General features: G+C 54.3%; 1 protein-coding gene and 2 long non-coding RNA genes across 16 annotated transcripts; 2 read left to right on the forward strand and 1 right to left on the reverse strand.

The window, feature by feature from the left end:
• The first annotated feature begins 2 nt into the window (after nucleotides 1–2).
• Nucleotides 3–10379, forward strand: LOC116284507 (uncharacterized). Its single transcript, XR_012062265.1, has 3 exons — nucleotides 3–425; nucleotides 5961–6131; nucleotides 9842–10379. It is a non-coding gene; the product is annotated as an uncharacterized lncRNA (long non-coding RNA).
• Nucleotides 4258–21270, reverse strand: DDR1 (discoidin domain receptor tyrosine kinase 1). 14 transcript variants are annotated; one of them, XM_072945395.1, is made up of 19 exons: nucleotides 21256–21270; nucleotides 17734–17902; nucleotides 14858–14990; nucleotides 14673–14775; nucleotides 14231–14459; nucleotides 12669–12816; nucleotides 12339–12447; nucleotides 11735–11921; nucleotides 11408–11654; nucleotides 10788–10883; nucleotides 10518–10669; nucleotides 9531–9696; nucleotides 8754–8864; nucleotides 7517–7761; nucleotides 7226–7353; nucleotides 6795–7010; nucleotides 6072–6306; nucleotides 5350–5499; nucleotides 4258–5235 (listed from the first exon to the last, which is right to left on the reverse strand). In XM_072945395.1, the coding sequence occupies exons 3-19, from the start codon at nucleotides 14946–14948 to the stop codon at nucleotides 5095–5097; spliced, it is 2754 nt and encodes a 917-aa protein (XP_072801496.1). In that variant the 5' UTR covers nucleotides 14949–14990; nucleotides 17734–17902; nucleotides 21256–21270; the 3' UTR covers nucleotides 4258–5094. The 14 variants fall into 14 exon arrangements, with proteins under 14 accessions (XP_072801496.1, XP_072801495.1, XP_072801492.1 ...); XM_072945394.1 differs by lacking the exon at nucleotides 21256–21270 and adding an exon at nucleotides 19456–19541; XM_072945391.1 differs by lacking the exon at nucleotides 21256–21270 and adding an exon at nucleotides 19193–19331.
• Nucleotides 21271–21399: 129 nt separating this feature from the next.
• LOC140687745 (uncharacterized) lies at nucleotides 21400–26307 on the forward strand. The gene is made up of 3 exons (XR_012062268.1): nucleotides 21400–21860; nucleotides 22557–22814; nucleotides 25977–26307. It is a non-coding gene; the product is annotated as an uncharacterized lncRNA (long non-coding RNA).
• The last annotated feature ends 205 nt before the right edge of the window (nucleotides 26308–26512 follow it).

The following is a 26512-nucleotide window of genomic DNA, read 5'->3' on the forward strand; positions in this document are numbered from 1 at the left end:
AGAATCGGTGCTGCACTCGCCTGCCGCAAGGCATATTGGGAATTGGAGTCTTGTCTTTCCCTACCCGGGAGCAGGGTAAAGCGCGTCTGACTACAACTCCCAAAAGGCACCGCTGGGAAGCTTAGCGAAGAGAGGCTGGCCTTTAAGCGAGAGAGCCGGGAGCACCGGCGGTTGGGCTGCTTCGTTCCGCGTCGCTATCCACCCACTCGGCTAACGGCGAGTCTAACTGACCTGAGCTAGTGTGGGGATCCTGGGAGAAGTGCCCTGAAAGCTTCCTAGCGGAGGCGGGGAAATGGCTCGGTGATGAGACGTAGAGCCTCACGAAACTGGATTCCTCGACCTCCCCGTAAAGTTGGAATAATGCACTTTCCAGAACTTTTCTTCATATTAGAAGTTAACTCGATCCGGTGCGCCTTCCTCGGCACGTAAGTACTCAATAAATCTTAATTGTCACTTCCTCCATGCTTCCACCCATTTCCCAACCCCCGTTTAGAGATCCTAGTAAGTACAACTTTTAAAAGAAATCAATTGTTTAGTCTGATTTAACTTACGAAATTATTGCGGGGTAAGGGAAGGGAAGCCAAGCCAGAGCTGCGCGTTTCCCCAAATTCCTATACGGCAAGTTTTATTATTACTATTTTTACTGTTATTATGATTATTGTTGTTATTGTTATTATTGTTATTATTATTCACTAGAAGGCGGAAGCACAATGAGATTAAGAAATTTGCCCAAGATCGGACAGCTAGAAAGTGCCGAAACTGGGATTTGAAGTACATTTGCGAGTGACCAGGAATCAAAATGCTAAAAACTAAGACTTGGTTTTACTTGTAGCCCACCCATGCTTGTTTTGTTACATCTCTTTAGCAATGTTTAAAATCCACAAAAAACGACGCAAAACTGAGAAAGCTTCTTTATGGAAAACGTTAAATAAGGTTAAGAGACAATTCACAGTCTGGGAAGAAATATTTGACAAAATAGACAAAATACAAAGAGCTCTTATACAGCAATAAGAAAAAGAAATAACACAATAGAAATATTAAGAAATAACAGGGAATAAACAGAAGAAATACAAGTGCCTTGAAACCAAATGAAGAAACTCTTCACTGGTAATTAAGGAAAAATAAAGAAAGAAACAATAAAATATCCAATTAGAAAAAAAAATTTAAGGATTGACAATCTCAATTTTGGCCTCAGTGTACATGAGCGTACTCATATACTTTTGTGGAAGGTTGACATAAGCACACCTTTCTAAGGGTGGTTTGGCAGTATGTACCAACAATTTTAATGTGATTGCCCTTTGACCTGGCGACTCCACCGTTAAGAACATAGCATACTGAAATTCTCCTAGATGGATACAGAGATATACATGCAGAGATGTTATGAAATGTTTGTTGTAGTAGTATGAAGACAATGGAAACAGTCCAAATGTCCATCATTGGGAGTTGGTGAGATAAAATGTGGCTCACTGGAATGTAGAATCCTGGGCAGCATTTGGAGAGGAGATCAGTATACATACTGGCCTGCCTATATACCATCTGTCATGAGGGGGAGGAAAGCAGATTACAAAGTGGGATACATAGTCCAATGCCATCTTTATAAGTAAGAGGTTTTCTGTGTGTGTAAAACTGAAATAGGCCACATGCTTCATTTTGACTGGAGCCAGTAAGGGGGAGCTGGGTAGACCTGGTCACGTTCCCTACAGTGTAGGGAAAACTAAGGCTACGCTGTCTAGAACAGGAGCTGCTAGTCACCTGTGGCTATTTCAATTTAAATTTAATTAACTAAAATAAAATTTTATACTCAATTGCTTGGTCACATTAGTCCTATTTCAAATAATTAATAGCCACATGTGGCTCATGGCTACCTTTTGGATGGTGCAGATGGAGACCATTTCCATGATCGCAGAGTTCCCTTGGAGAGCCCTGCTCTAAGGGATGCAAGGTATCTGATGTGAGAAAGAGAATCAGTCTGGGCTCCTAGGAGCTGAGAGTGTGGAAAGAGCTCCCTGATACAGGGCTATCCAGGTTGTGCTTGAAAACTTCCTGTGAGGGTAATGGTAATACCTCTTCCCTTCATGTAGCATCCTGGAGAGAAAGAACAGAGAGCCAGGAGCTGACAGTTTCCATCAGCTTCTCCATGTCCTGGCTGTGCTGCCTTGGGCACATTGCTGACCTAACAGAGAGGTTTTCATCTCTGTGAAATGACAATAATTTTCGCTACTTCATATGTTGTACTAAATAAGATATGGTACCTGGCACATTGAGGGTGCTCAGTAAATATGATCATCATTATCCTCTTAAAAAGACAAACAGACATGTAAATCACACCTGTAGTAAGTGCTACAAAGAAGAGAGTCATGTGCTCTGAGAGCGTCAAGAGGGGATTTGACTTGATCGGGCAAGTCAGGGAGGACTGCTGAAGGACAAGTAAGATAAGAGTTAACGAGCCAGATAGCAGGGAACTGGGTTCCAGGTAGAGGAACAGAAAGCTACGAAGGCCATGTGGCAGAGAGGACTGTGGCTCCTTAGAGGAACAAGAAGAGGGCCGATGTATACACTGCTGGGAGGGGAGGCAAACTTGGACAAGAAGACTTTGTTCTTTATTCTAAGGTCAATGGGAGGCCAGTAAAGGGTTTGAAATAAAGGAGTGGGCTCAGATTTGTGTTTTAAAGATCATGCTGGCTGCAGGGCTGAAAACAAACCAGAGAGGAACAGAAACACTCCTGGGGAACTACTATGGTGGTCCAGGCAAGATGGAGGTAGCATGTGCCCGGATGGCGATAGAGACAGAAGTGATGAATTTTAGGGGAATTTGGGATGTAAAGTCCACAGAACTTCTTGATAGACTGGACTTGGGAGGTAAGAGTAAGGGAGGAATATCAAGGATGATCCCCAGGTTTCTGGCTTGTTCAGCTGAGCTGCGGTTCACTGAGTCAGAGAACCAGGGAGGAGCCGCCAGTTTGAACGTGCTGAGACTGACATTCAGATGATCCCTAGGTGGTTGTGTAGGTCTAGAGCTTAAGTTTCTGAGCTCAGAGATTTGAGAGTTCTCGGCTCACCACCATGGCTTCTTTTGCTCACCATTCTGGGTTCTGGCCTCAGTGCTTGTCTTAAATCATCAGTCACAGTGGTCTGACCTATGTAGGTTCCAACAGGACTCAGATGTGTGAGCTGGAACCTCAAGGGCCTATTAATACAACCTTAGATTAAGTTATCTTTATTGTCATCCTCATTATCCAGTTGGCTCATTTTGTGAATGTCATCAACCAAGACCCCAGGGGCTTTATTTCACATGAACTGCCATCAAGATGGGTCTGCCTTTTCCAGTACTGGCCACTGATTTTTTTTTTTTTCTTTCCAACCAAATTTGAACTCTGTTAAATGTTCTCTTGGTGGTTGTGGCTCATCCTTCCAAGCCTCTGAGACGGCTCCCAAACAGTTCACACCTACTGTGTTACTTGCATATTTGATCAGCCTAATCCAGGGATTCTCAACTTGGGACTTGCAGAGCCTGGGACATAGGAAGGGGGTTCCTAGAATTTTGGCAAGAATTAAAAATTACACCTCTATTTTTATTAACCTCTAACTGAAATTTAGCATTTCCTCCAAGTATGAATGTGGGCAAAACCCCCAATAGTATTACTAACACCTGTGACTTGTCACTAATAGACACCACAGCTATTTTTCTATCCCACTACAGTTGTAGAAATCTCAGAATGTCATTTATGCTCATTGCTATTTGAAAATGTCAGTAATTATTACATCTGCTGCTAGGTCTTGTTATTAAATATATTTAAAAGGAGCACATATTAGTATATCATAATTTTTTAACATTTTGGTAAACTCTTTTCATTTGATTTCCTGTTATATATGTATTCATAATTATACATTTTACACACATATAACTTTTTTAATGGGTTTTAAAACGTAATTCTGAGGAAGAATCAGTAGACCTCTCCAGACTGCCAAAGGGGTCCATGGGTCAGACGACGTTGACCCGTGGCCTAACCCACCTCCCTTCAGGCCTCCTGCAGAGTTTCTGTTCAGGTTGACAAAAGTTCACACATTTATGGGGACCTTAGGTCCCACAGGCAAGGGCCTCCCTTATGGAGAAACAGAACACTATGCTGGGCAAAACACATGGTAGGAAATGGAATGGGGAGAATTAAAAAGAGGGAAAGGAAGAAAGGAGATAGACTTGGCGGGGAAGGGGCAGGAGGCAGGTTTCACCAAAACCCCAAGAAACCCACTCACAGCTGTGGAAAACTCAACCTTTATTATTACCTGCCTAGTGCAGGGGATTAAAATAGCATTGAGCTAGATCCATATATTAGTGTAAAAATCTGTGTCTCTCCCCCCAAAAATGTACAAACCCCAAGTGATTATAGAAAAACCAATGTGGCAGCTACGATAGAGATGTCCAACCCCAGGGCCACAGGCCATTCCTCTCTTTCCCTCTAATCCCAATATTTATTCCACAGAAACATACAGGCTTAGAGCAGTTCTAGCTATAGCACGGCAGGTGGGAAGTGGGGAGGCTGGGGGTGGGGCAGGGATCACCCCCACGTCCAGTGTTTCAGAGGATGGAGGGAGAGGCCAAAGCTGAAGGCAATTCCAGGATGAGGCACAAGGGAACCTCTTTCTCCCTTTCTTGTCCTCCTCACTCCCCACATTCTCAGCCAGCAGGGTCCAGTGTGTGACGGAGAGAGAGCGGCTGGAGGCCACAGCCTTCTCTCCAGGAACCAGTGTTGTCCAGGGGGGCCCAGGTGCTCCAGTGGGTCAGGTCCAGTGTCTGCCCTGTATTTGCCCCCACCCTCCCACAAGGGACAGTGAGAGGAGGTCAGAGAGGAGCCCATCCACAGGGCCAGCTGGGTGGGCGGCAGGAGAGGAGCAGGAAGGGGGCACAAGAGCGTGTCCGGGGAAGGGAGGGCGGCAGCTCCCTGGCAGGCCCAGCCCACCTGCAGCCACACTGCCTCTCTCAGAAGTGACGGGTGGTCAGGAGGGAATGGAGTGTGGTGCCATTAGCTCCTCTTGTTTAGTGCTGTTGGCCTCCCCTGAATCCTCCCTGAGGGAGGGATGGCTAGGTGTCGTGATTCACACTGTGTTGAGCGCATCTTCTGCCAGGAACCGATGCAGCTGGGAAAAGGGTGGTCGCTGCTCAGCCTCCCGGCTCCAGCACCGAAGCATCAGCTCATACAGGCCCAGTGGGCAGGCTGGGGGCCGGGACAGGTACACCTACATTGTGGCAGTGTGGACGAAAGGCAGGAAACAAATGTTCTTCAGTCCCCAAAATGACATTGTGGCCATCCTGAACCCCCCAGCCCCATGTTCCCTCCCCTCTGCTCTGACCTGCCGGCCCTGGTCCCGGAAGAACTCTCCTGCGTTCTCGATGACTTGCTCATCGGTGAGCTGCCCAAAGGGCTGGGCCCTGCAGAGCATCAGCACCTCCCACAGGGTCACCCCGAAGGCCCACACATCACTTGCGGTCGTGAACTTCCCCTGGTGCATGGATAAGGCAACAGAGGCCAAGAGAGACATAAGGCAACAGAGACCCTCCTCCACTCCCCACCGGGGCCCCACATTCACTCAGCATCACCTCCACCCACAGCCCCCTGACTCCCTCCCAACCCCTGGGGCTCCACCCTCCTTAGCTGGCCCTCTTTCCCACTAAGCCTGTTCCTCTCCTCCGCTCTGCCTCCTTTCCCCTGCTTTAGTCCTCTCCCTTACATCTTCCAGTTTCTACCCATCCTTCCCCCCTTTTCCTGGTCCTGACTCTCCCAGCTCATCGCCTTCTATCTCTAGCCTCCTTATCTCTCTTGTTTTCTGCTACCCTGACTCCATTTCTCATACCCACTCCTGGCTCCTGGACCCTCTCCCATCACACCATACCTCCCTGTTTTCTCCAGTCCCTGAGCCAGAGGGAACCTCATAGAGCACTGGTCCAAACCCTCCCTTTATAGGTGAGGAAACTGCAGTCCAGGGAATCAAGTGACTGAACGAGATCCCAGAGCTTCAAGTGGCAGCCAGTGTTCCCGACCTCCCCTCTCTGCCCGCCTCTCGGAGCCTCTCACCATGAGGATGCACTCCCAGGCCATCCACCGGATGGGCAGCACCGCCCGGCCTTGCACACGGTAATAGTCCCCGGCATAGAGGTTCCGGCTCATGCCAAAGTCGGCGATTTTGATGGTGAAGTTTTCCCCAACCAGGCAGTTCCTCGTAGCCAGGTCCCGATGCACAAAATTGAGTGTGGCCAGATAGCGCATGCCCGAGGCAATCTGGGCTGCCACATGCAGCAACATCGGGTAGCTGAGTACAAGAGCCAACAACAGAGGGTTACAGGGGTCATCCCCACATCACAGATTTCCCAGGAGACGAAGGGGCACCCTTTCCGCAGGACTGGGTTACCCCTCCTCCTGTGCAGAGATGGAAAGCCCAGGTGGAGGCCCTTGGGAAGGTGCCCACTCAACCTTTCTTGAGCTCATCCAACAGCAGGGAGTTAACTGATTTCATTATGCTCCCCAACCTGGCCTCGGGCAGAGAGGGTGAGAGGGCACAGGGAACTTCCTGACAAAGTCCACATCCCTCCACCACCCTCACTGTCGTCATCTCTGGCCTTTCTGCCCCTCGGGTTCTGGATGAACACAGCCACCTGTCTCACCCCAGGCCTCCTCCTGGAACCTCTACCTGCCTGCCCACCCCATGCTCCCCCCTTTCCCTCTAAGCTGGAGTGAGGGGAGAGCAGGAGACCCCCTTGGGGAACTCTCAAGGAAGGGTCAGCCTAGACAAGTGGGTACCTGATGGTGGGCCCCTGGGCAGCCTCCCCAGCCCCAGCCCCCTCTGCCGCCTTGTCCTCTAGCTGGTGGGCGCTGAGGAACTGGTTGAGGTCGCCGTTCTCCATGTAGTCTGTGATCATGCAGAGGGGGTCGTCCTGCACACACACGCCCAGGAGCCGGATGATGTTTGGGTCCTTTAGCCTGGACATGATCTTCACCTCCTTCAGGAAATCATTCCTGAAGAAGCAGGGAGAAGGTGGCAGGGAGCCAAGGGGCTGACCTGCACCATCCCCCCCAGCTCCTGTGGTCCAGTGCCCCACCCTGCATGGGCACCAACCCTCTAGTCCCAGGACGCTCCCCCTCTGTTGGCCTCCACCAGGTTTCTCTCTGAATCGCTCCCCGCTCTTCACCGCCTCTGCTCCCTTCTTCTGGACGCCATCTCTGGTCCTCACCTGGCATTCTTGGTGGCATCTGGCCGTAGGATCTTGACAGCTACCAGCAACGGGTGTCCCTTGCGCACATTGAGGGGGAAATCAAGACTGACCAGGTCTTGAGGGCTATCTATCTCACACAGGTGGACCTGAAGAAAGGAGGCGATGTGCCAGGGGGTCACAAGGTCCACCAAGGTGACAGGGTCACCTGGGACAAGTCATAGGTGACAGGTTCCTGGCCAAGGGGTTGTGTGGGCACGGCATCAGAGCCCCAGACAGGCAGACACTGATGGCTGGCAGGGCCCTTCTTACCTCCCCAAACTGGCCCTCGCCAAGCTTCTCCTTGAACCGGAGCCGCGAACGAGGGAAATCCACTCTGGGGGGCCCATCCCCAGCCGCCCCTGGGGGCAGCGCAGGCACAGCATAGGTGTTGCCCCCGGTGACGCCCTGCAGGGTGACAATGTCAGCCTCGGCATAATGGGGGACGCTGTTCTGGGGAGGTGGGGGCAGAAGCGGGGCACCCGGCTTCTCAGGCTCCATATAGTCCCCACTGCAGGCTGGAGGGGTAAGGGGAAAGAAGACAGGACAAGGCATCAGGGACAGCCCCTGAGAGCCACGGTTCTCCACACTCGTGCCTCCCAGAAGCCCCCCCATCTCCCAGTTGGGTGAGAGACTGGGTCTACCCTCCATCCTCCTGGTATTCTACCCACCAGCCTCCAGCCAGAGAAGGCACTGCTGGATAAGAGTTAGCTGTGACAGAGCTTTAAAAGCAGTGGAAATGGCTGAGCAAAGAATGTTGTAAAGTCTTCTCTAGGGATCCCAGCACAACCCAAGACTGTGGGGAGTCTCGGCTAAAAGTGGAATTCCTCTGCCCATCATCGGAAGAGGGATGGTCGCAGCCATCTAGTTACCCTCCACTTTCCGAACCCTTGTCCCCCTCCCATTCACATAGCTGTTTGGCCCTGCCATGGCTACCCAAACCCTCCCTGACCCAACACGCCAAGCTCAAAGACAGGCACGGACAGGGGCACACAGAGACAGGGAGGGGAACACTTCCTCATGGCCCGCACAACAGGGAGTCTACAGACAAGAGAGGAAGCAGAGCTGTCCCCTCAGCAACAAAAGAAGGCAACATGGAGGAGAAGGGGAGCAGACAGGAAGGGCGGGGTGCGGGCAAGGAGAGGACACACTGGGGGAGAGGGCAGGCACCCAGGGTGAGGCCCTCCTCGAAGCTCTAGAGAGAGGGCAGGGTGAAGGAGGGGTCACCTCCTCTGGCTCTGGAGAGCTGAAGCAATGGGAGAGGAGGAGGGGGACAGAGCTGAGAACCACGGAGCTTTCTACTCCTCAGTTCAAGGTGGGGAGGGGCAGGGCCTTAAAAAGGAGCAAGCAGCAGCAGAGGAGAGCTAAGGGCACAAGAGCTTCCTCCTTGGGAGCTCAGGAGAGCAGAAGAGGCCACAGTGGGGAGAGGAGGGAGTGCAAAGTGTGAGGACTTTTCCCTGCCCCAGTAGAGGTACAGGAGCTTGGCGGAGCCCGGGGCAGAGGGGCTTACCCTGGGTGTTGGTGGGTTTGGCCCAGGCGGGTGTGGGGGGGCCCGGGCCTCGAGAGGGGCGGGCGTAAGTGGCCAGAAGGAGGCGGTAGGCTGGATTGGAGAGCAGCAACGCTGTCGGGAGAAGGAAGGGGGGAACACGGGGAAGGGATGAGACTCAAGGCTAGACAGACAGGGAGACCCAGAATAGGGCGAGACTAGGGCTGATGAGAACGAATGTACTAAGAGACAGAGACAGGACAGAACAAGGATCTGGAGTGCTGGATAACTGGATGGGTAGGTGATGGATGGATGGATAAAGGGAAAATGGATGGATGGATAAGACAGACAAATGGATGGATGAATATATATGGATGGATAGATGGACAAACGGATGAATGAGGAATGGATAAATGGATATATATATAGATGGATGGATGGATGAGTGGAGGGATGGATACTGGATGAGTTGATGGAGGGCAGAATGAACATGGTAGTGTAGGAGAAAGGACAGGAGCCAGGAAGACACAATGAGAGGGCACAACAGAGAAGAGAGAGGGATGTGTACGAGACACAGAGACAGAATGAGACCACTGGGGGTTATGGGTGATATGTGGGAAATTCCCAAGGGATTATGTGGGAGGGACATAAGAGTAATATAGAAGGTGGTGACCAGGGACCAAATAAGAAAAATAAGTTGAAACTAGGGAAGACAGGAAAAGCAGGGAACGGTAAAGGAGAGGGATACACAAGAAGACGACAGAGAGGATGGAGGTGGCACTGGAACAAGGCAGGTCTTACCAGAGCCATTAGGGATGCTGGGAGCAGAGTGGGGCGGATTCCCACGAGGTCGGGGCTCCTGGTAAGGGGGTGGCTCTCGAGGACCTGGGCGGTTGTTGATGAGGATGGTGTCCCCAGGGACAGAGAGGTGAACCGTCAGCTCCTCTTCTAATACCCGCCGCTCAGCCTTGTCGTGGGGAATGGGAAACATTAGTGGCGGCTACTACTTAGTGCACACTTCCCAGCTCTTTGTTAAGTGCTATACCTGTGTTCCCTTCTTCCGTCCTCACAACGTTCCTACAGTTGCATCTACTATTAATTCCACCTCACAGGTGAAGAAACAGAGGCTCAAGAGCATTTAAGTGAGTTCCAGCCATGACATCCTACCAGTCCATAAACTTCAACACGTATCACCACCACTGGACTCCCGCCTGAAGTCATGGGCTTGGGAGGCACCAGACTTCTGGTCGCTCCTCTAGCTCTACTCGCGGCCTTTTCCCACCCAGCTATGGCCCCAAGAGGCTGACCAGTGTGGACCGCACCAATGGCCAGAGAGGAGCCCCAGCAGGAGTTTGGAGGGCAGGCAGCAAGTGAGGTCAGGGTGTCTATTCTCCCAGCCCCTCCCCGAGGGATGGACCCAGGCCAGCTGCATGACTGAACCAAAGCCCGCCGCCCCTCTCAGGCGCCGTCTCCACGCTCGTTCCTCCTGGGTTCTGGTAACAGCCACCTCCTCTCAACCCCCGGGGCCCAGGGATGGAAGCAGCTCTGCGGTGACCAGGCCTAGGGAACTGCACTGCTTCTCGAGATTTCCACACACCCCGCCCACACCTTTGTACAAGGTCTCTTTATTAATGATGATTATTATTCTGACCAGACTGTGCTCTGTGGTCCCTGCTGGGCCCTAATGAACATAGGAGTCCAACGCACACTACTGGCCTCATCCCACGTCCGTCCCTCCCCAGGCGGCCCCACTCCTGGTGGCCCCAAGCCCCATCCCAGTCCACCCACCTTGCTGAGGAGCCTGCGCCAGTGTAGCCGCCACAGCATGAGGGCGATGATGAGCAGCAGCAGCAGGATGATAGCCACCAGGCAGCCGATGAGGATGGCAGTTGGGCTCCCCTCGGCCTTGGCCACGGGCTGCTGGCCTCTGGGCTCCAGCTCTGGCGGAGGCAGAAGGGTCAGGACCACAGAAGGCTTCCTGCCTAAGCTGAGGGGGGCCCAGAGAGAACTAGGGGCACAGGACCCACAGGCCCTGGAGGAGGCCCCAGGGTGGCTCACCCAAGCTGCTGAAGTTGGTGGGAGGTGGGCCGGGTGGCCACCAGGGGGCGGGTGGGAAGGTGCCCCCCAGAGCCAGGGAGGAGTCATTCACAACATCTGGAGAAAAGAAAAAGGAGAGGTGAGGTAGGGAGGAGGTGACCCAGGGAGGCACACCTGCACAAGACCAAGGGTTGAGGAAGAGCAGCAGGGCTGATCTCAGTATATGTACCAACCAGCCAAGGTGGTAGGAACAGGATCCTGGAGGGGCGTGGCTGTGCTGGATGTTTACCTTTTAGGTGCTGGATTGTGGGGAGAAGCAGGACTCCTGGGGAGAGCCCAGGGTGGGGACCCCGGGTATCAGGAAGCTTAGAGAAGAGCCTGTTTCTCAGCCAGCGCAGAATATTTCAGTATTTTAACAACCACACAGTCTTACTGTTCAATGTCAGTCATGAGTGAGGGGCTCATAAAGGAAAAGCCAAGACAGGTGGGGAGAAAGGGAGGGGGGGTTAAGTTATTTGGGATACCCCTGCTTGGGAAGTTTCATGGGTAATGAGCAGATATGGTACCAGGAGTAGATACCTGGGGGCACTATGGGTCGGCAGTCCCAGAGATTGGGGACTGGGCACAGACCAGGGGCTTACCAGAGGTGAAGGAGATCTCGCTGAAGAGTAACCACGGCCCAGCAAACAGGAAGCGGCATTGCAGAAAGCGGCCCACGCGGCCGCCCAGGGGTACTGACACGGCCCGGGCTCTGGGGTCCCCCAGGCTGCCCCCTAGGGCATGCCGCACGGGTTCCCCCTCCCAGGCCATGGCAGGGCCCCGCTTGAAGCGACACTCCACCCCACCAGGCAGGCGGGCTCCCAGCGTGTGCATGTTGTTGCAGTGGACCTGGTGGGAGGGAGGAAGGACACAGGGTCAGGGCCAAGCGAGCCCGCCAGGGCACCCACCTGGGAACTGGCTGCACTTACCTGCATGGCCTGGAAGGCCCTCAGCCGGTCAAACTCAAACTCCATCTCCACATAGCCACCGGGGAAACTGTGATTGCTCCATCCCACGTAGTCGTAGCCGGGCCAGACCCGCAACTCCTGGCTCTTCCTGAAGTCATCCAGCCCCACCACGCCATCTGCCAGCTGGCCCAGACCCCCGTACTGCAGCCTGGAGAGGGGGTGGAGGAAGAGGAGGTTGGAAGAGAAGAAAGTGTCACCTATCCGGGTGTTCTACACGCCCCCCACCCACTGCCAGGACTCTCCAGGGCAGTTTGCAGTCTCCTACTGCAGAAAGGCACCACCTCTAAGGGGCACCACTCAGCCTATGATGTGTGTGTATTTACTGGGACAGTTTCCAATGGCTGTAAGTGTCTTAGCAAAGGAGGGCCTTTTCTAATTCACATGAAGCATCATATGAGCTAGTGGTCACCTTGCTACCCCTCAATCCTGGTCATGCCCCTTGAGGCCCACCTAAATCATCTCTCTCTGCGGTTCTTCTCTCTCACTGTGCAGACTACATACCAACCTCCCCACCCTCCATCCTCCCACCCCAGGCTCCGTATCCCGCAGGGCTCGCTTCTTTTACCCGCCAACCGTGTGTGTGGTGTGGCCATCGTAGGTGGAGTCGTTGAGATACACGGCCTCAGATAAGTACATCGTCTGCCCCACAGGGGCTGTGTAAGACAGGAGTCCATCTGGGGCGGGGGGAGGAGGGGTGTTAGGGGCATGTGGGGCCTGGGTGGGTTTCAGGCCCCTTTCTCATATCCCTCCACAGCCTACTGGCATGGAGGAGGCAATGCTGGCCAGTCCCCTCCTCACTCAAGAGTAACAGCTCCCCAAGAGAAAGAGGATCCTGGATGCCCCTCTCCCCAGCCCCCAGGACAGGAACAAATTCTCAGGGGTCTGAACGACTCACCCTTCCAGAGGCAGCCGTAGAGCTCCACCCGCAGACAGACGCTCATCACCCGGTCTGCCCGGGGGTAGAAGCGAACCAGTCGGGCCACCATGGGGGGCCCAAGGTCCTTCAGCACCACTCCCCCAGGATCCTCATTACCTAAGATCACCTGTGGGCCAGATGTGGGGGATGTGTGGGAAAGGCTCCAGGTGGGGTCTAACTTTTCCATCACTAGCTGCTCCCTGGCCCCTCCCACAGAGAGACCCATGAAGGCTGGCACTGAGCACCCAGGGTCAGGGGTTACAGCCAGGCATTTGCAAGACAAGGGCCTACAGCAGTGACCTCTGATGCCTCTTGGTCTGATGGTCTGTCCTCAACTTCCAGTGTCAGCCCCCCACCACCCCTCACCTGGCTCCAGTCACTTGTCTCTAAGCCGCTCATCCCCTTGTGCCCAGATTTTATGAGTCCCTCTCAACTCTGCACCCTGCACCCCCTCTTCCTTCACCCCACTCCCTCTGTTCACTTAGCAAAGGCTGGCTCAGCACTCACTCTGTGCCAGCCAGGCAAATTGTAGGTGGTGAGCAGCAGTCCCTCCCCAGTAGGACTGGGAGTCCACTGGGAGAGACAAGAGGCAGCGTGAGGGGCTGGGGCAGTGGGAGGTGGGACAGTAGGGAGTCAGAAGAGGCTCTCTGAGGAGGTGACATCTGGGGGGAGAATTGAATGGAGGGAGGAGAGCCTGTGGGCAGCTGTGGTGAGGAGCTTCCCAGGCAAAGAGAACAGCAAGTGAAGGGAGATGTACTGAGGCTGGAGGATGAGCCCTAGCTTGTTCCAGGAATGGCAAGAACATCAGCGCAGCCCAGGTGGAGTGAGACTGGGGGAGAGGAGCAAGGGATGTGGATGAGAGCCAGCACAGGCTGAGCCTCTGCACCCAGGACACAGCTCAGCTTTTGTTCTGGCAGCGAGGAAAGCCAGCGGAGGGCTGTGAGCCAGTGTGCGGCATTTGCTTTGCATTTTCTCCGGTACCCTGGATGTAGTCTCCAGGTGGAGATCTGACTTCAGGGAAGAAGCCGGGAGAACAGTTTGGAGACACTTGCACTCATCTAAGCCAGGACAGCGGGGGCCTGGCCTAGGGCGGTAAACGTGGAGGTGGTGCGTGGTGAGAAGTGGTCAGATGCAGGAAATATCACAGGGGTGGGGTTGGGGTGGGTGGAGGAGAGACTGGCCTTGCTGATGCTTTGGAAGGAGATGGTGAGAGGAAAAGAGGAATCAGGGCTATCATCTTAGCTTATGGCCTGAGCAACTGGGCCCATGGTGGTACCATTTACTGAGCTGGAGAATTCAGAGAGGAGGAGTAGGTTTAGGGGGACCCAGGTTCAGCTTGAGAAGTTGATGGTAAGTTTGAGATGCCCATTAGACATCTAGGTGGAAAGCGGTCAGGTTTGCAACACTAGATGGAGCTCAGGGGAGCTGCTTGGGCTGGAGAGGGTATACACTGCAGAGTCATCAGCGGATGGGTGGTACAGCTGGAGGAGGGAGGAGAGAGGGGAGCAACCTTCCCTGGGCGCTGCCCCTGCCAGCCTCACCTCCTGGCCCCAGCGGTCCCTCCAGTCCATCCAGCGGTGGCCGTCCCGGGAGTAACGCAGCCGGTAGCTGGGAGAGAACTCCTTGCCCAGGCCCCCTGCATGCCGCCCCTGGGTGCCCACCAGTGCCACCAGGTGCAGCCGCCGCAGGTCCACCTGCAGGTACTCCTCCTCCTTGGGAAACACCGGCCCTGCAGGGCACCATGCCCCATCTCCATCACTGCTCTCCAGCCTGAGAAGGGGTGGGAGGTCACAGGGAATATGTGACCCCAGGTTTGCCTCTGTCTCCAGTATTTAAACCCCACCCTCCTGACCCCTGCCCAGTACTATGGGTGTTTCATCAGCATTGGCCCTCTCAGAAGCCTCCTGGCTTGGGCAGAGGTTTGGAAGGGCAAGTAGAAGCCCCAGGAGTTCCCTCCAGCGCAGCCCCAGGTGTGGCAGGTACCTGCTGTGGCGAGCAGCAGTGGAATCTGACCAAGAGCTGGAGGCAGAGATGTCACCATCCGGGATGGTCCGGTCCTGCATGCCCAGGGCATAGCGGCACTTGGCTGGGTGAAGACAGGCATATGGAAGGTCAAAGCCCCCGACTCGATCTCCCAAGCCCCATCCCTCAGGAGCCAGTCTCCTCACCAGGATCAAAATGTCCCTTCATGTCAGCATCTCCAGGTCCCGCCAAGAGCAGCAGCAGCAGCAATAGAGATGAGAGGGCCCCTGGCCCCATAGCTCCGGATCCCTCAGGCCTAAGGAGGAGGGGGCAGCATCTCTGCAAGGGACATAATGGGTGGAGGTGGGGGGGGTAAGTTAAAGGGCGATCAGGGAGACTGGTCCCAGCCAACAACAAGAGAGACAGAATGGGCTGCTTTGGGTATAATGGCAGTAAAAGGACAACAGGCATTGTTTAACAGCATTGGCTATACTTTTAGAATGATTCCCAGGTACCAGACACTGGGCTAAACTCTGTTCCCCTCCCCACCTACAAGCCCAGAATTCTAAGAGAAGTGGGGGACTCCAGCGCCTTCTAATCTCAGTGTCCTCTATAGCCCTGATGGTTCCTGTCCCAGCAACTTTGGCAACACCTGAGAGCTTGGGAGAAATGCAGAATCTCAGGTCTCACCCAAAACTGGCTGAATCAGAATCTGCATTTTAACACAATCCCCAGTTTATCTGTGCCTATTGAGAATTCCTCACCAGGGCCCAGGCAGCTTGCCTCCCAAAAAAGCATTTCAACTACAACTCCTTATGGACCCAGGTATCCACTCTCCCAGACCCAGCCCCAGGAAAAGTGATCCTGACCTGTCCTCTTCCCAGCAGAGGTCTGTACTGAGTTTTCCAGGCCCTGGGATCCTTCGGGGCCCTGGTGCCACTCCTCAACCCTGACCCCCTCTGCCATCAGGTCCAAAGTGTTCCATCCCCACACCCTGCTCGGCCTTCCCAAGACCCCAACATCCTATCCATTCAGTTCCCAAATTCTGAAGGGGGCTTTCTCAGAAGGAAGAGCGCAGGGCTGAGGAAAAGGCTGAGTTGCCTTGGAGATGAGGGCGGGTCTAAAGACACAGAAGCCAGGTCACCCCAGGAGGTAGGAGGAGTGGGGGATACTCCCCCATCCCTTTGTCCTCCTCCAGTTGCTCCCACAATGCTCTAGGGCAGGAATGTAAGAGGCAGCTGAGCCCCCACAGCTCCCAGCAGCAGCTGAGGGGGCTGACTGAGTTGTGGGGGGACCTGGGTATCAAAGGAGAGTTAGAACCAGAAACATTACACCTAGCCTCTTGGGGGTCCAGAAGCTGGCACAGGGGAGCAAGCTGCTGGACCCCCAGGCAGCCAGCCTGGAATTCCTGGGTGCTCCTCTCCACCCCCACCTCTCTCGGGAACAGCGGGGCCCTTGTTCCCCTGAGTAACCTTCATGCCTATCCCAGATGAGTCATCGGAGCCAGACGGAGCAAGAGGAGCCCGGGGCAGAGATACAAAGACAGGCAGAGGATAGAAGGCAGGGGGAGACAGGGCGAGGAACACAAAGCAAGAGGTAAACAGAGCAGGCTTCGGAGTGCGGAGTGCGGGGCACAAAGCCAAGCAGAGAAACACAGAGAGATGTATGGGGCAATCTGTTCTCTGACACCCAGTCACCCCATTTCTCTCCACTGGGTCAGAAACACCAAGGACAGGCCCAGAAGATCTACACCAACTCTGCCCCACTACAACCAATTACAAGCCAGGGGCTGTGACACTGCCTCAAGCTCTTCACCCACCTCTCCCAACCCACAACCCCTACCCTAGACAACACACACACAGCTCAGACACACACACACACACACACACACACACACACACACACACAGTGAGACATGCGAACTTACAAAGCCAGCTGTAAACAATGGGGCTAGATGTAATGTGTGCATACACGCCTGCGTGAACATGTGCACACACACACACACAACTGACAGCTCCCTCACAGACTTTCAGACAGACACTCACATGTGATATCCTGATAAATCTGTTACACACGTAGACCCCCAGCCAGGGCAAACACAGACACTCATACCCACATCAACTCCATCCACACCTCGACATTCTTTCCAAGTTCAATCCCATCACTTAGTGAATAGCCCTCTCCGGACACCTGTGACCATGAAATGATAGACACCATGTGCTCCTACGATCAGAGGACAGTGTGAGACACACACACGCAGGTTCTCAGGCACAGGCTCCCAACAGACTGGAGCCCACTCCCTAATAACCAAGGTGACCAAGCAAGAAGGAAGTCAATAGAGTGGGGAACGGAAGGAAACTTGGGTGGCTGGAGTGACTTCACCTGTCTCCACTGTATCGCTCAATTCTGGACACACCAGGGTGCCCCCAGCAACAGTGGGTCTGAGCACCAGACTCTGGCTGGGGGTGGAGGTACTGGAAAGCAATGTCCAGCCAGCAGGGGACCTTTGTGGTAAAGGATGGAGGCCGGGGAGGATGGTGCTTACTGGACAATGACAGTATCTCATGTTGGTAACAAATGGACTATCCAACGTGGCTGAGTGACTGTCACTGGCAGGTTAGGTTGTCAAGCCCTCTCTCTGCTGGGCTGAGGCCAGGCTGCCCAACTGGGAGGTGGCCAGGTGGAGGCTTAACAGTTAACAGATGCCCACAGGGACTGGCTAGGTGGGAGGACAGGCCCACTTCTCCAGGAAGTCGAGATGATTCAGTGGGTCCACATAAGAGCACCTGTCTTCCTGGGGTTCAGTTCCTCCATATTGAGTAAAAGGGGTCCTTCCTCAAGGCTGGAACACTTTCTCGGAGGTCAGGGGTCCCCCTCACCATTTTCAGATAGTAAGCCAGCGAACCGGGGAGGCGGGCAGGGACAGACTGAGCGGCGCTGGGCAACCCAGCCCAGCCCGGGAACGTCCTGCCTCCGGGCCAGGCCCTCATCCTTCGGCCGCCGGCTGCCGCGCGTCTCCGGAGCCCCAGGCCGCCGCCCTCGCCCCTCGGCCCCGCAAGGGTCCTCCCGCCGTTCTCCCTACCTCTCATCGCTCTTCGCGGCAGACCCCGGCGTCCGACCCCGGAGCGGGGCCTCCTTGGCGGTGGCGGGGCGCGGGGAGGGGGAGGCGGAGGGAGCCAGGAGCCGGGAGCGGGAGGCGCCGGCGGGGCTCGGGTGTCGGGAGGCGGCTCCCGAGAGCAGCTGTCGGGGGCCTGTTCCGGGGAGAGGAGCCAGGGCTGGGGCGGCTCGGGTCCAGGCGCCGCCTCCCCACCCCCCGCTCCCCCCTCCTCACTCTCCCCTCCGCGCTCGCCGCGCTCCCGGGCCACTGCCCTCCCTTCCCCCTCCCGGGCCGAGCAGTCCCTGCCGCTCCCACGCCCGGCGCCGAGCTCCCGGCCCCGCGCTCCTCTGCGTCCCGCCACGCCCACCCCGCATTCCCCCGCGCGCCCCAGCCTCCCCCAGGTAACCGCGCCGCAGTCCTGGCCGCAAGTTCGGCGCTGCGTGCCCATCCCCCTCCACCCACCCACGGCCCACCTCCCTGGATCCCCACAAAGGAGATCCGAAGCTGAGGCCCCAGGGGCCAGCTGCGGACCAGCTCAGGGCCTCCAACACTCCCAGGTGCCACGAGGGGATGCCCCCCTCCTACTTCTCCTTTTCTGGGCTCAGTTCCTGCAGAGGGAGGTGAAGGGGAGCAGCCCCAGGGCACAGGGAAGGAGCAGGTTCCCACAGGCCCGGTGCCCGGTCCAGCAGCAGCAGAAGTTTGAATGGGGGAAGGGAGCAGGGTTCACCTGTCCACCCAGGCCTCCTAGACCGTCTTTTCACACCACCAACCTTGCTTCTCTCTGGCACCCTCTGAGCCTCTGGTCCTCTACACCCCAACCCAGCCCCAGCCCCTCTCCACTCAGCCTCTTCCTCTAAGTTCCTCCTTCAACTCTCCAGGGCCCACCCCGTCCAGGGCCCACCCCGTCCTCTCAATGACCCTAGAGTCCAGACTCCAAGGCCCTGGTTCCCCTGGGCTCCCTGCTCAAAGCCCAGAAGTCCCCCTCAGGGCAGGTCTCCCTCAGGCCCAGCCAGCTCTGGCCATGGTGGGGTTGGAGGGTCTGACCACTGGCAAGGATAGGCCTGGACAAGGTGAGTGGTGGGGAGGAGGAGGAGGATAGGGAGGTAAAGAGAAAAGCACACACAGCCAAAAAGGAATAGTACCAGAGACCCCGGGCAAGATGGGTGCAGAGACTGAGTAAACAGATCCAATGAGAGAGAGAGAGCACGCGCTCTCCCCGGCTACTGGCTGAGGTGGGCAGGACAGAGAGTTGTGGGAGGGATTCCAGTCCCCAAACCCACACACCCCTACACCCCCGACCCCCTACCCCCTCTCAGCACCACCTCTACCTCGGACCCCACCACCTCTCTCCACACCCCACTTGCCAATCACCTGCAGAGTAAGGTCTCACTCCATAGCAGATATGGGCCCCACTGCACCTCACAGCAGATACGTATAAACTCACCCTACGTGCAGTTCCAGACAACACTCCCAAGAAAGAAACACGAAGTCCCAGACAAGTACACAAAAGCACTACCAGGAAGAGGCTGGCCCCTGGGAGAGGCCAAGGCACATATGGGTACGAACTCCAACCTACAGGTCAACACATAAACCCTAGGACGCCCCAACTGCTAAGGGACTCAATAGACAGCCCCATGGCCACTCTGAGATTTGCCTCTTTCCATCGTCCCCTCCTACCAAACCCCCGGGATTCCCCGGCGCACCTACCCCTCCGGAGACGGCCGCTGGGGAACCTGGGCCGGGGGTGGAGCCACGCCGGGGTGGGTGGAGCCAAGGTTTCCCAAGTAACCTTACCAGGGCGGACTCTCAGCCCCTCCTTCCAGGGGCTGTGCTCCCGGGAAGCCCCGGGCAAGCGGCCGGGCTGAGCCGCAGCCAGACCCCTCAGGGAAGAAGCAGCAGTCCCTCACACCCCAGTGGGACATTTCACACCCCAAGCCCACGCTGACCCCAGCCAGGTGGCATGGCGGTGCCAGACAGAGGAGTCCACTGCGGAAAGTAGAAGAAACCACAGGATCCTGAAACCCTTGTTCCCTCTTCTCCCTCAGGAGAAATTCCTAGTCGGTGATGCCCACCTCGCCCCAGCCCCAAGCTAGAGGAGTGGGAGGGCTGCAGGGCTGGGGCCCAGCGGAGTCAAGTGACAGCAGAAAGGGGGCTGGAGCCGGCTGGAATGCGGGGCTCTGAGCCGAGACTTTCAGGGGCCAGAGAGGGAAATCCCAGCCATCCAGGGACCCCTAGAGCAGCACCAAAGACCGAGCGCATCCATCTACCTACCCATGTGTGGTCCCCAGAGCCCATCCCACATCTCCTGCATCACTCACAACTCCAGAGGCCCCACATCCTCCTGAACCCCCAAAGGACCCTCTACCGCTCCCCCATCTGTGTCCTCCTATTCAGGGCTCCCCTCCCTTTCAAGCCAATAGCCTCCTGAAGCCCAGGAAGAAGAGGAAAAGCTGAAAAAATGTGAGGAGAGGCACGTAGGAGAGAGTAGATTCAGGCAGGCAGATCCCCAGACCACCACAGGGAAGCCTGGCAGGACCAGTGAGAGAGAGGACGGGCCAGATGCCCGACCCCCCACCCCAACAAGCTGCTGTTCCCTTCCTGAGAGATGCAGCTGCCTCTGGGGCAAGGAGGCTGGGTCGGCAGCTGGGGAGAGTGAAAATTCACTGGAGAGGGGAGCAAGGGTGAGGGGTGGACCAAGCCCTGGGTGGGAGTCAGGCGTTGATACCACCAAGTCCACAGTGGAAACTGAGGCCCAGGAGCGGGAGGAGGAGAGAGATGATGTAGCACAGGGAAAAAGATGAGACCAGTCTCAGCTGTTGGCAGCCTAGGGGATGAAGAGGGGGGGGGCCGTGGGGATAGAACGGGACACAAACAGGCCGAGGCAGAGGGGAACTGGGGGTCAGAGAGAGGAAACGGAGGATGGAGACAGGGGGCACACAGCAGAAGGTGGGAAGACTGGGGTTTGGAGAGAAAAGGACTGGGCCAGCGAGTGAACTGGAGTGGAGATGGGGAGAGGGTGAGGGGGACACTCAGAGAGGAGGGCAGGAAAGTGAGGAGCCTCCGAGAGATGAGCAGATGCCAAACAAGGACAAAGAGGAGAAAAAGGGGTTGGAATAAACCCAGAGACGGGAGACGAAGACAGATGCACACGTACTGAAACGAAGGGATGTGAGATCAGTAAGGGGCTGAGAAGGGAAGGGACAGCTGAAGGACTGACTGGGGAGACCGAGGCCCCAATTCCAAAGAGTGAAGCAAACCTGCTACTGGGTGGCAGGACACAGAGGCCCCAGACCTCCCCTTGGAAACCTCGTAGCCCTCGGCCCATCTGCCGCTCCGCCGCCCCCAACTCTATTCCCCATCCTTCCCCTTCTCCCCGCCGTGCCCGGCCGCGCTCCCCTCCTCCCACCACACCTCCAGCCAGCACCGCCCGGTCACTCCCCATGAGGGGAAGACCCAACTCCAGTCCCCACTCCTGCCCTCTCTGGGCTCCAGCTTTCTCTCTCTCACCTCCAGCTCAGGGTTCTCCTGGGTCCCAGTCCCCCGTAGTCTCAGGGCTTTGGGGTTCCGGCTCTGGGACTGCCAAGGCCGCCCGGCTTTGTCCGCCCATCCGGGACCCGGGAGCAGCTGCCCGGGCCAGCTGCGGCCGGCTTCGACGTGACCATGGCAACCCAGCCCGCTCCCCTCGCCGAGCCTCCCGGCCCCCGCAGAGAGGGAGGGAGTAGACTGGCCGGGGAGAAAGGGAGGGGAAACAGAGGACTGGGAACAACAGGGAGATCGCAGACAAAGACCCCAGACAAAAGGAGGCGAAGGGAGGCAGCTAGGAAGAAAGCAGCGATGGGCTGTGGCTGAGAGCTTAGGCAGCCGGCATTTTGGTCTCGCTGAGGCCGCGAATCCAGGAAAGAGGGACAGACAGACAGGAGGTGGGAGAAGAGATCAGTGGTCCTTTGGAGGCCTCCTCTGGGTCCCTAACAATTCACTTCCTTCCCTCAGGGTTTTGCAGTCTGGGGAGAACCAGAATACCAGTTTCCTAGTTGGCTGCCCCCAAAATATCATATGGTGAGCTCCTCCGTCCTGGCTTGTACCAGAGCATAGGAAGTACCCAAGGCCAAAAGGTACCCTATGTTTTCAAGAACAATCCCAATTTCAAACATATTCTGACTTGTCCCTTCTGACGTCTCCTCTGAAGTACAAATATCATTGTCAGACAATGTACTCCAATTCTTGATTTGGAAGATATGCTCCCCAAAGCCAAAGGGGACTGATTAGGCTATGGGGGGTGGGGCCGGGAGGGAGCACTAAGAGGTTTCTCACAGCATTTGAGAGGAAACAGTACCAAATGGGGAGGAGAGAAAGCAAGGCTTTGCCTCTGGGAGGCGAGGATTGAAACGACCCCTCGCCAGCTAGCTCCTGCTGCTGAGTCCTACAGCATCCCTGTCCCCTCATCAGTAAGATAGAGATAATAGTACCTGCCCACCCCGGGGTCTGTTGGGATGATAATGTGAGGTGGCATCGGTAAAGTACCAGCCGCATTGATGGAAGCAACCATTCTAACTCCACTAACATGATCTCCCTCTTTCTCATGTGTCACTTGGGTCCCTGAGTTCCAACCCTTCCCCGACCCCCCACCCCCTACCCCCAATTTATTCCACAGTTATTAGGGTTTTCACAGGGCAGGATTCTGACAGTAAGAGCTACGAAAGACATTCAGGAACATAACCCACTCTCCATTCTCTCTGCATTTACAGTCTAGAGGGGGAGCCAGGCATGGACATGTATGTGCATGTATATGTATATATTTCTAATCACAGAAGACATCAAGACCCATGTTATGGTCAGAGCTGGAAGGGGCTGTGGGAACCCAGGGGAAGGACAGGCCAGGTCCTCCTGAGACCAGGGATAACCTCATGGAAGAGTTGGAGCTTGAACTGGAACTTAAGCCAGACAAAGATTTGCAGAAATGAGGCAAGGCCATCCTCGCTGAAGAAGGTGAGGGACTGTTAGCTGGGAGGCATGAACATGGTTATTTGAACGCAGCTGTGACTGGAAGGCAGAATCAGTCTGTCCAGGTGAGTAAGCCCAGAAGGGCAGATTGAGGTGGGGTAATCTTATTAGTAGTTTCATTTAGTCTGAAGGTGAGGAAGAAGGGCCTTGGGCTTTTGAGCTGGGAAATGGCATGATTAGGTGTGTGTTATTTTCTTCAAGTTTTAAGATTTTTTTTTTAAATGGAGATACTGGGGATTGAATTGAGGACCTCATGAATGCTAATCATGCGCTCTACCATTGAGCTATACCCGCCCCCGAGATGAGATGTACGTTATTTTAACAGTGGTTTCTAGCATTAGCATATTGGATGCACAGTGCAGAGCTGTGGCTGAGGGGGAAGGAGTTAATTCCACCTTTTTCTTGTCCACATCCGCCTGGGGTTCCCCCTAGCCAGGAATGCTACAAGGAAATGGTGAGATGCTACAGGAAAGCAGGTGGATGGGGCAGGGCTCTTCATAAAAAGGGAACCTGGATGGAGAGGTTGTAACTTGCCTTGGATTTGTGGCAAGTTGCTGCTTCCCACCTAGGACTTCAAGATTCCTCCGCTTCACTCTTCCAAAAGCGGGTGGGGGCTAAGAGGAAGATCCAGAACGGCTCCCTGTGGGGCCGGACTAGGCAAAGGCCTGAGCCTGCCCTCCCTGGAAACCCCACCCTTCATCAGTCTTTTGTGGGCCCCACGGTCCCTGCAATGAACAGGAAGGCCACTGGGAGGCGCTCGCTGCACAGGTGACCAGCGCTACGGGAATTACCGGGAAAAGTGAAAGCCAGGAGGGAAGGAGATTCAAACCTGGGCGTGGCCCGGAGGAAGCAGCGCTGGAGGGGCCGCCGAGGAGAGAGAACAGAGAAAGGCTGAGAGAAAGTTTAGGGTAGCTGCAGGGCCCATTACGGTGAAATATCCTGACAGTAGTATAGTAGAAATCTTATTTATAGACAGAATCGTAGATTCTTCACTTTCTCTTTTCTATCATCCTTTGCCAAAGCCTGGCCCATTCTCAGCAACCCTTGACCTCTTCCTGATAAGTGCTGTTAGTGACTGAGCCATGCTCTGCCCTCAGCACGTGCCCGAGTCATCTTATCTGGTCCTCACCGCAGCTCTGTGATGGGGCATTTTGAGATATGCCCACTTTTACAGGGGCAGAGCCTGAGGGTTAGAGAAGTCAAGTAACTTGTCCACAGTTATATACACAGCAAGCAGAATTCCAGGCTGGACTGGAAGGTCTTAGCTATCATTCATTGTTTGTCCAACTCTAAGGGTCCATCATAAATTCTCACCCCTTCCTTTATAGTCCTTGAGGATCTTGGGACGTTGTTAACTCCTCTTTCTCTATCTCCCAAAAGTACTAGTGGTCCAAATTATTCTTGTTTGTGCACGAACAATATACAGAGATCCAACAATAGCAAACGATTTGCTCAAGGTCACACTGGAAATCAAGGTCGATGCTAGGATAGTGTTTCTCACACTGAAGTCCCTGGATTCCTGAGGACCCATGAATGCTCTGTGAAAATTATTAAATTGTATGTTTTTGTTTCATTGGTAATTTTTAAAAAGTATTTTAAGCATGTTCAGGATCGTACATAACTGATTCTTCATGGCGTCCCTTGCATGTGGGTACCTGCCTTTGTGTTGTGTGTTTACCTACTTAGGGTCAAGTTAGCACTTCTTTGCCTGTAAAGTACCAAGTGAAGCCCAGGGGACATGTGCTGACAAAATTTCTTAATTATTTGAACAGACACAAGTAGGGGGAGAACTGAGTCATCCGGGCCAATTTCAAAAGAACCTGTTAGGCAGTAGCAGTTCATGTTGCCAGCAGCAACTTCATTTCAGAAAAACAACACTATTCATCACATCAAATTACTTTTAGTTTAAATTGTCTTTCTGCTTTTGTTTGTATACATTGCTACTTTGTTTTGTTTATTATTGCTTAACTACTGAAGCCTGAATAGTTCACAGTGAGCTGTGTTGCCACCCATGGTTTGCCCACATTTAAGTTATAAAAATAATTTAAGTCAAATCCATGAGAATTGTATTTCCTCCCAAAGGGTCCATATGTTATTCAAGTTCTAACCCTCAGAGCAGGGCTAAAGTTAACCTGGGCTTTCAGAAGTCTCCAAAGGAAACCTGTAGTGTTGGAATCCCTGTTAAATTCCCCAAGTCTCCCCACCAGCAAGATCTAGTGCTAGGAAGTTAGAGCCTGGGGCCTCTGGGCTACTGAGACTGAGAGAGGGGAGGAGGGGGTCACAAAGTGAGGAGGTCATAGGGCAGCCCCTGGGGAGAACTCCAAGAACTTCTGTGACAGAACTGAGAACTGAGGTGAGAATCTGCAGAGTGTGAGAGAGACCACCATAGGCTTTAAGTAAAAGGAAAGAAAAGGTGGATTGTAAAAGATGGTATTGGGCAAGTTTATCAGAGAGAATGCTTGTGACTGCAAGTATCAGGAACAGCTTAAACAAAAACTAAAAATAAGAACAAAACAAACAAACAAACAAAGGTTCTGGGGTTCCAGATTAAAAGGCTCCTGGGAAAAAGAGGTTCCAGGTCAATTCCCTGGCTTACTGATGCCGTCACGGACCCAGCTTCTTTCCATCTTTCTGCTCTCCCATCCATCCTCAGTGTGCTGGGATTCATTCTCATAGATATCCATTGGCCGCCTCAGCTGCAGACACCACATATTCAACAATCATGTCCAGAGGCAGAAAGATTTTCCTATAAATCTTCCTGTTTGCTTCAGCTGACTCCCCATCACCACCCCCGATGTCTCACTGGTCCCAGAGCCCCACTCCTAAATCAATCATAGCGAAAGGCTGGCTTAGACCCATCATGGTAATATAGCTCTTTGGGATGTGAAGGGACCTCCTCTGAATATGTGGGAGGGCAGCACTGAAACAATAAAGAAAGAAATTTTGTAAAAGCTTTGCCAGCATGGAAGTTGGGATGGCCGTTTTGTAAACACCAAAAGTGTCCTCTACAAAAGGCTTTCATGAGTTCGGACAGGCTTTCATGAAGGGACTTGCCTGCCATGCCAAGGGCTTTGGCTCCTATCCAGTGGATTCCAAAAAACCTTTTTAAAAATTGAATCTGGGCATGATGAGATTTCACAATGCTATAAGGGATGATATGATGGTGAAGTAGGATTAGAGGCAGAGGCACGGTAATTAAGCTATTTTTTATGGGATTCTAATTCTAGATCACATACATACCAGGAAACCAGAACGGGCAGATAGATGGATGACTTATCCTGCCTGCTGGATCACAGGGGCAGCAAAAACTGCCTCTCTTGGAGATCTTCCACTGTGAACCTCACAGCACTTCAGCCATGGGTGGAGCTCACCTAAGTACAAACTGCAGACTCTTAGTGCCTGACTAGGATCCAGAGCCACCCTGGGTGTGTGTGTGTGTTTTGGGGCAGGGAGGGTTGGTGGGGTTCCTAAAGGATCAGAGGTCGGAGTGGGAGGGCTGATAATGTTTTAATCAAAGGAGACCCACCCACGTATTAAATTCTGCCACTATGCTCCCCACTTAGACTACTGTGTCTCATTCAGGGCGCCAAAGGTGACAACCTGAGACTCTTAATTGCCTAATTTTAAGCATCCTGCCAGAAATTATACTCCCATCTATGACACATTTGGGGGGGAGGGGCAGTGCCCAAGGGACATCTCATGCGTCTCTTGCCTAGACTCCAGGGAACCCACTGGCAAGGGCTTCACAATGACCTGCTCCCTG

This window comes from Vicugna pacos, chromosome 20 (assembly GCF_048564905.1).
Source record: "Vicugna pacos chromosome 20, VicPac4, whole genome shotgun sequence".
In the NCBI taxonomy this organism is placed as follows: domain Eukaryota; kingdom Metazoa; phylum Chordata; class Mammalia; order Artiodactyla; family Camelidae; genus Vicugna; species Vicugna pacos.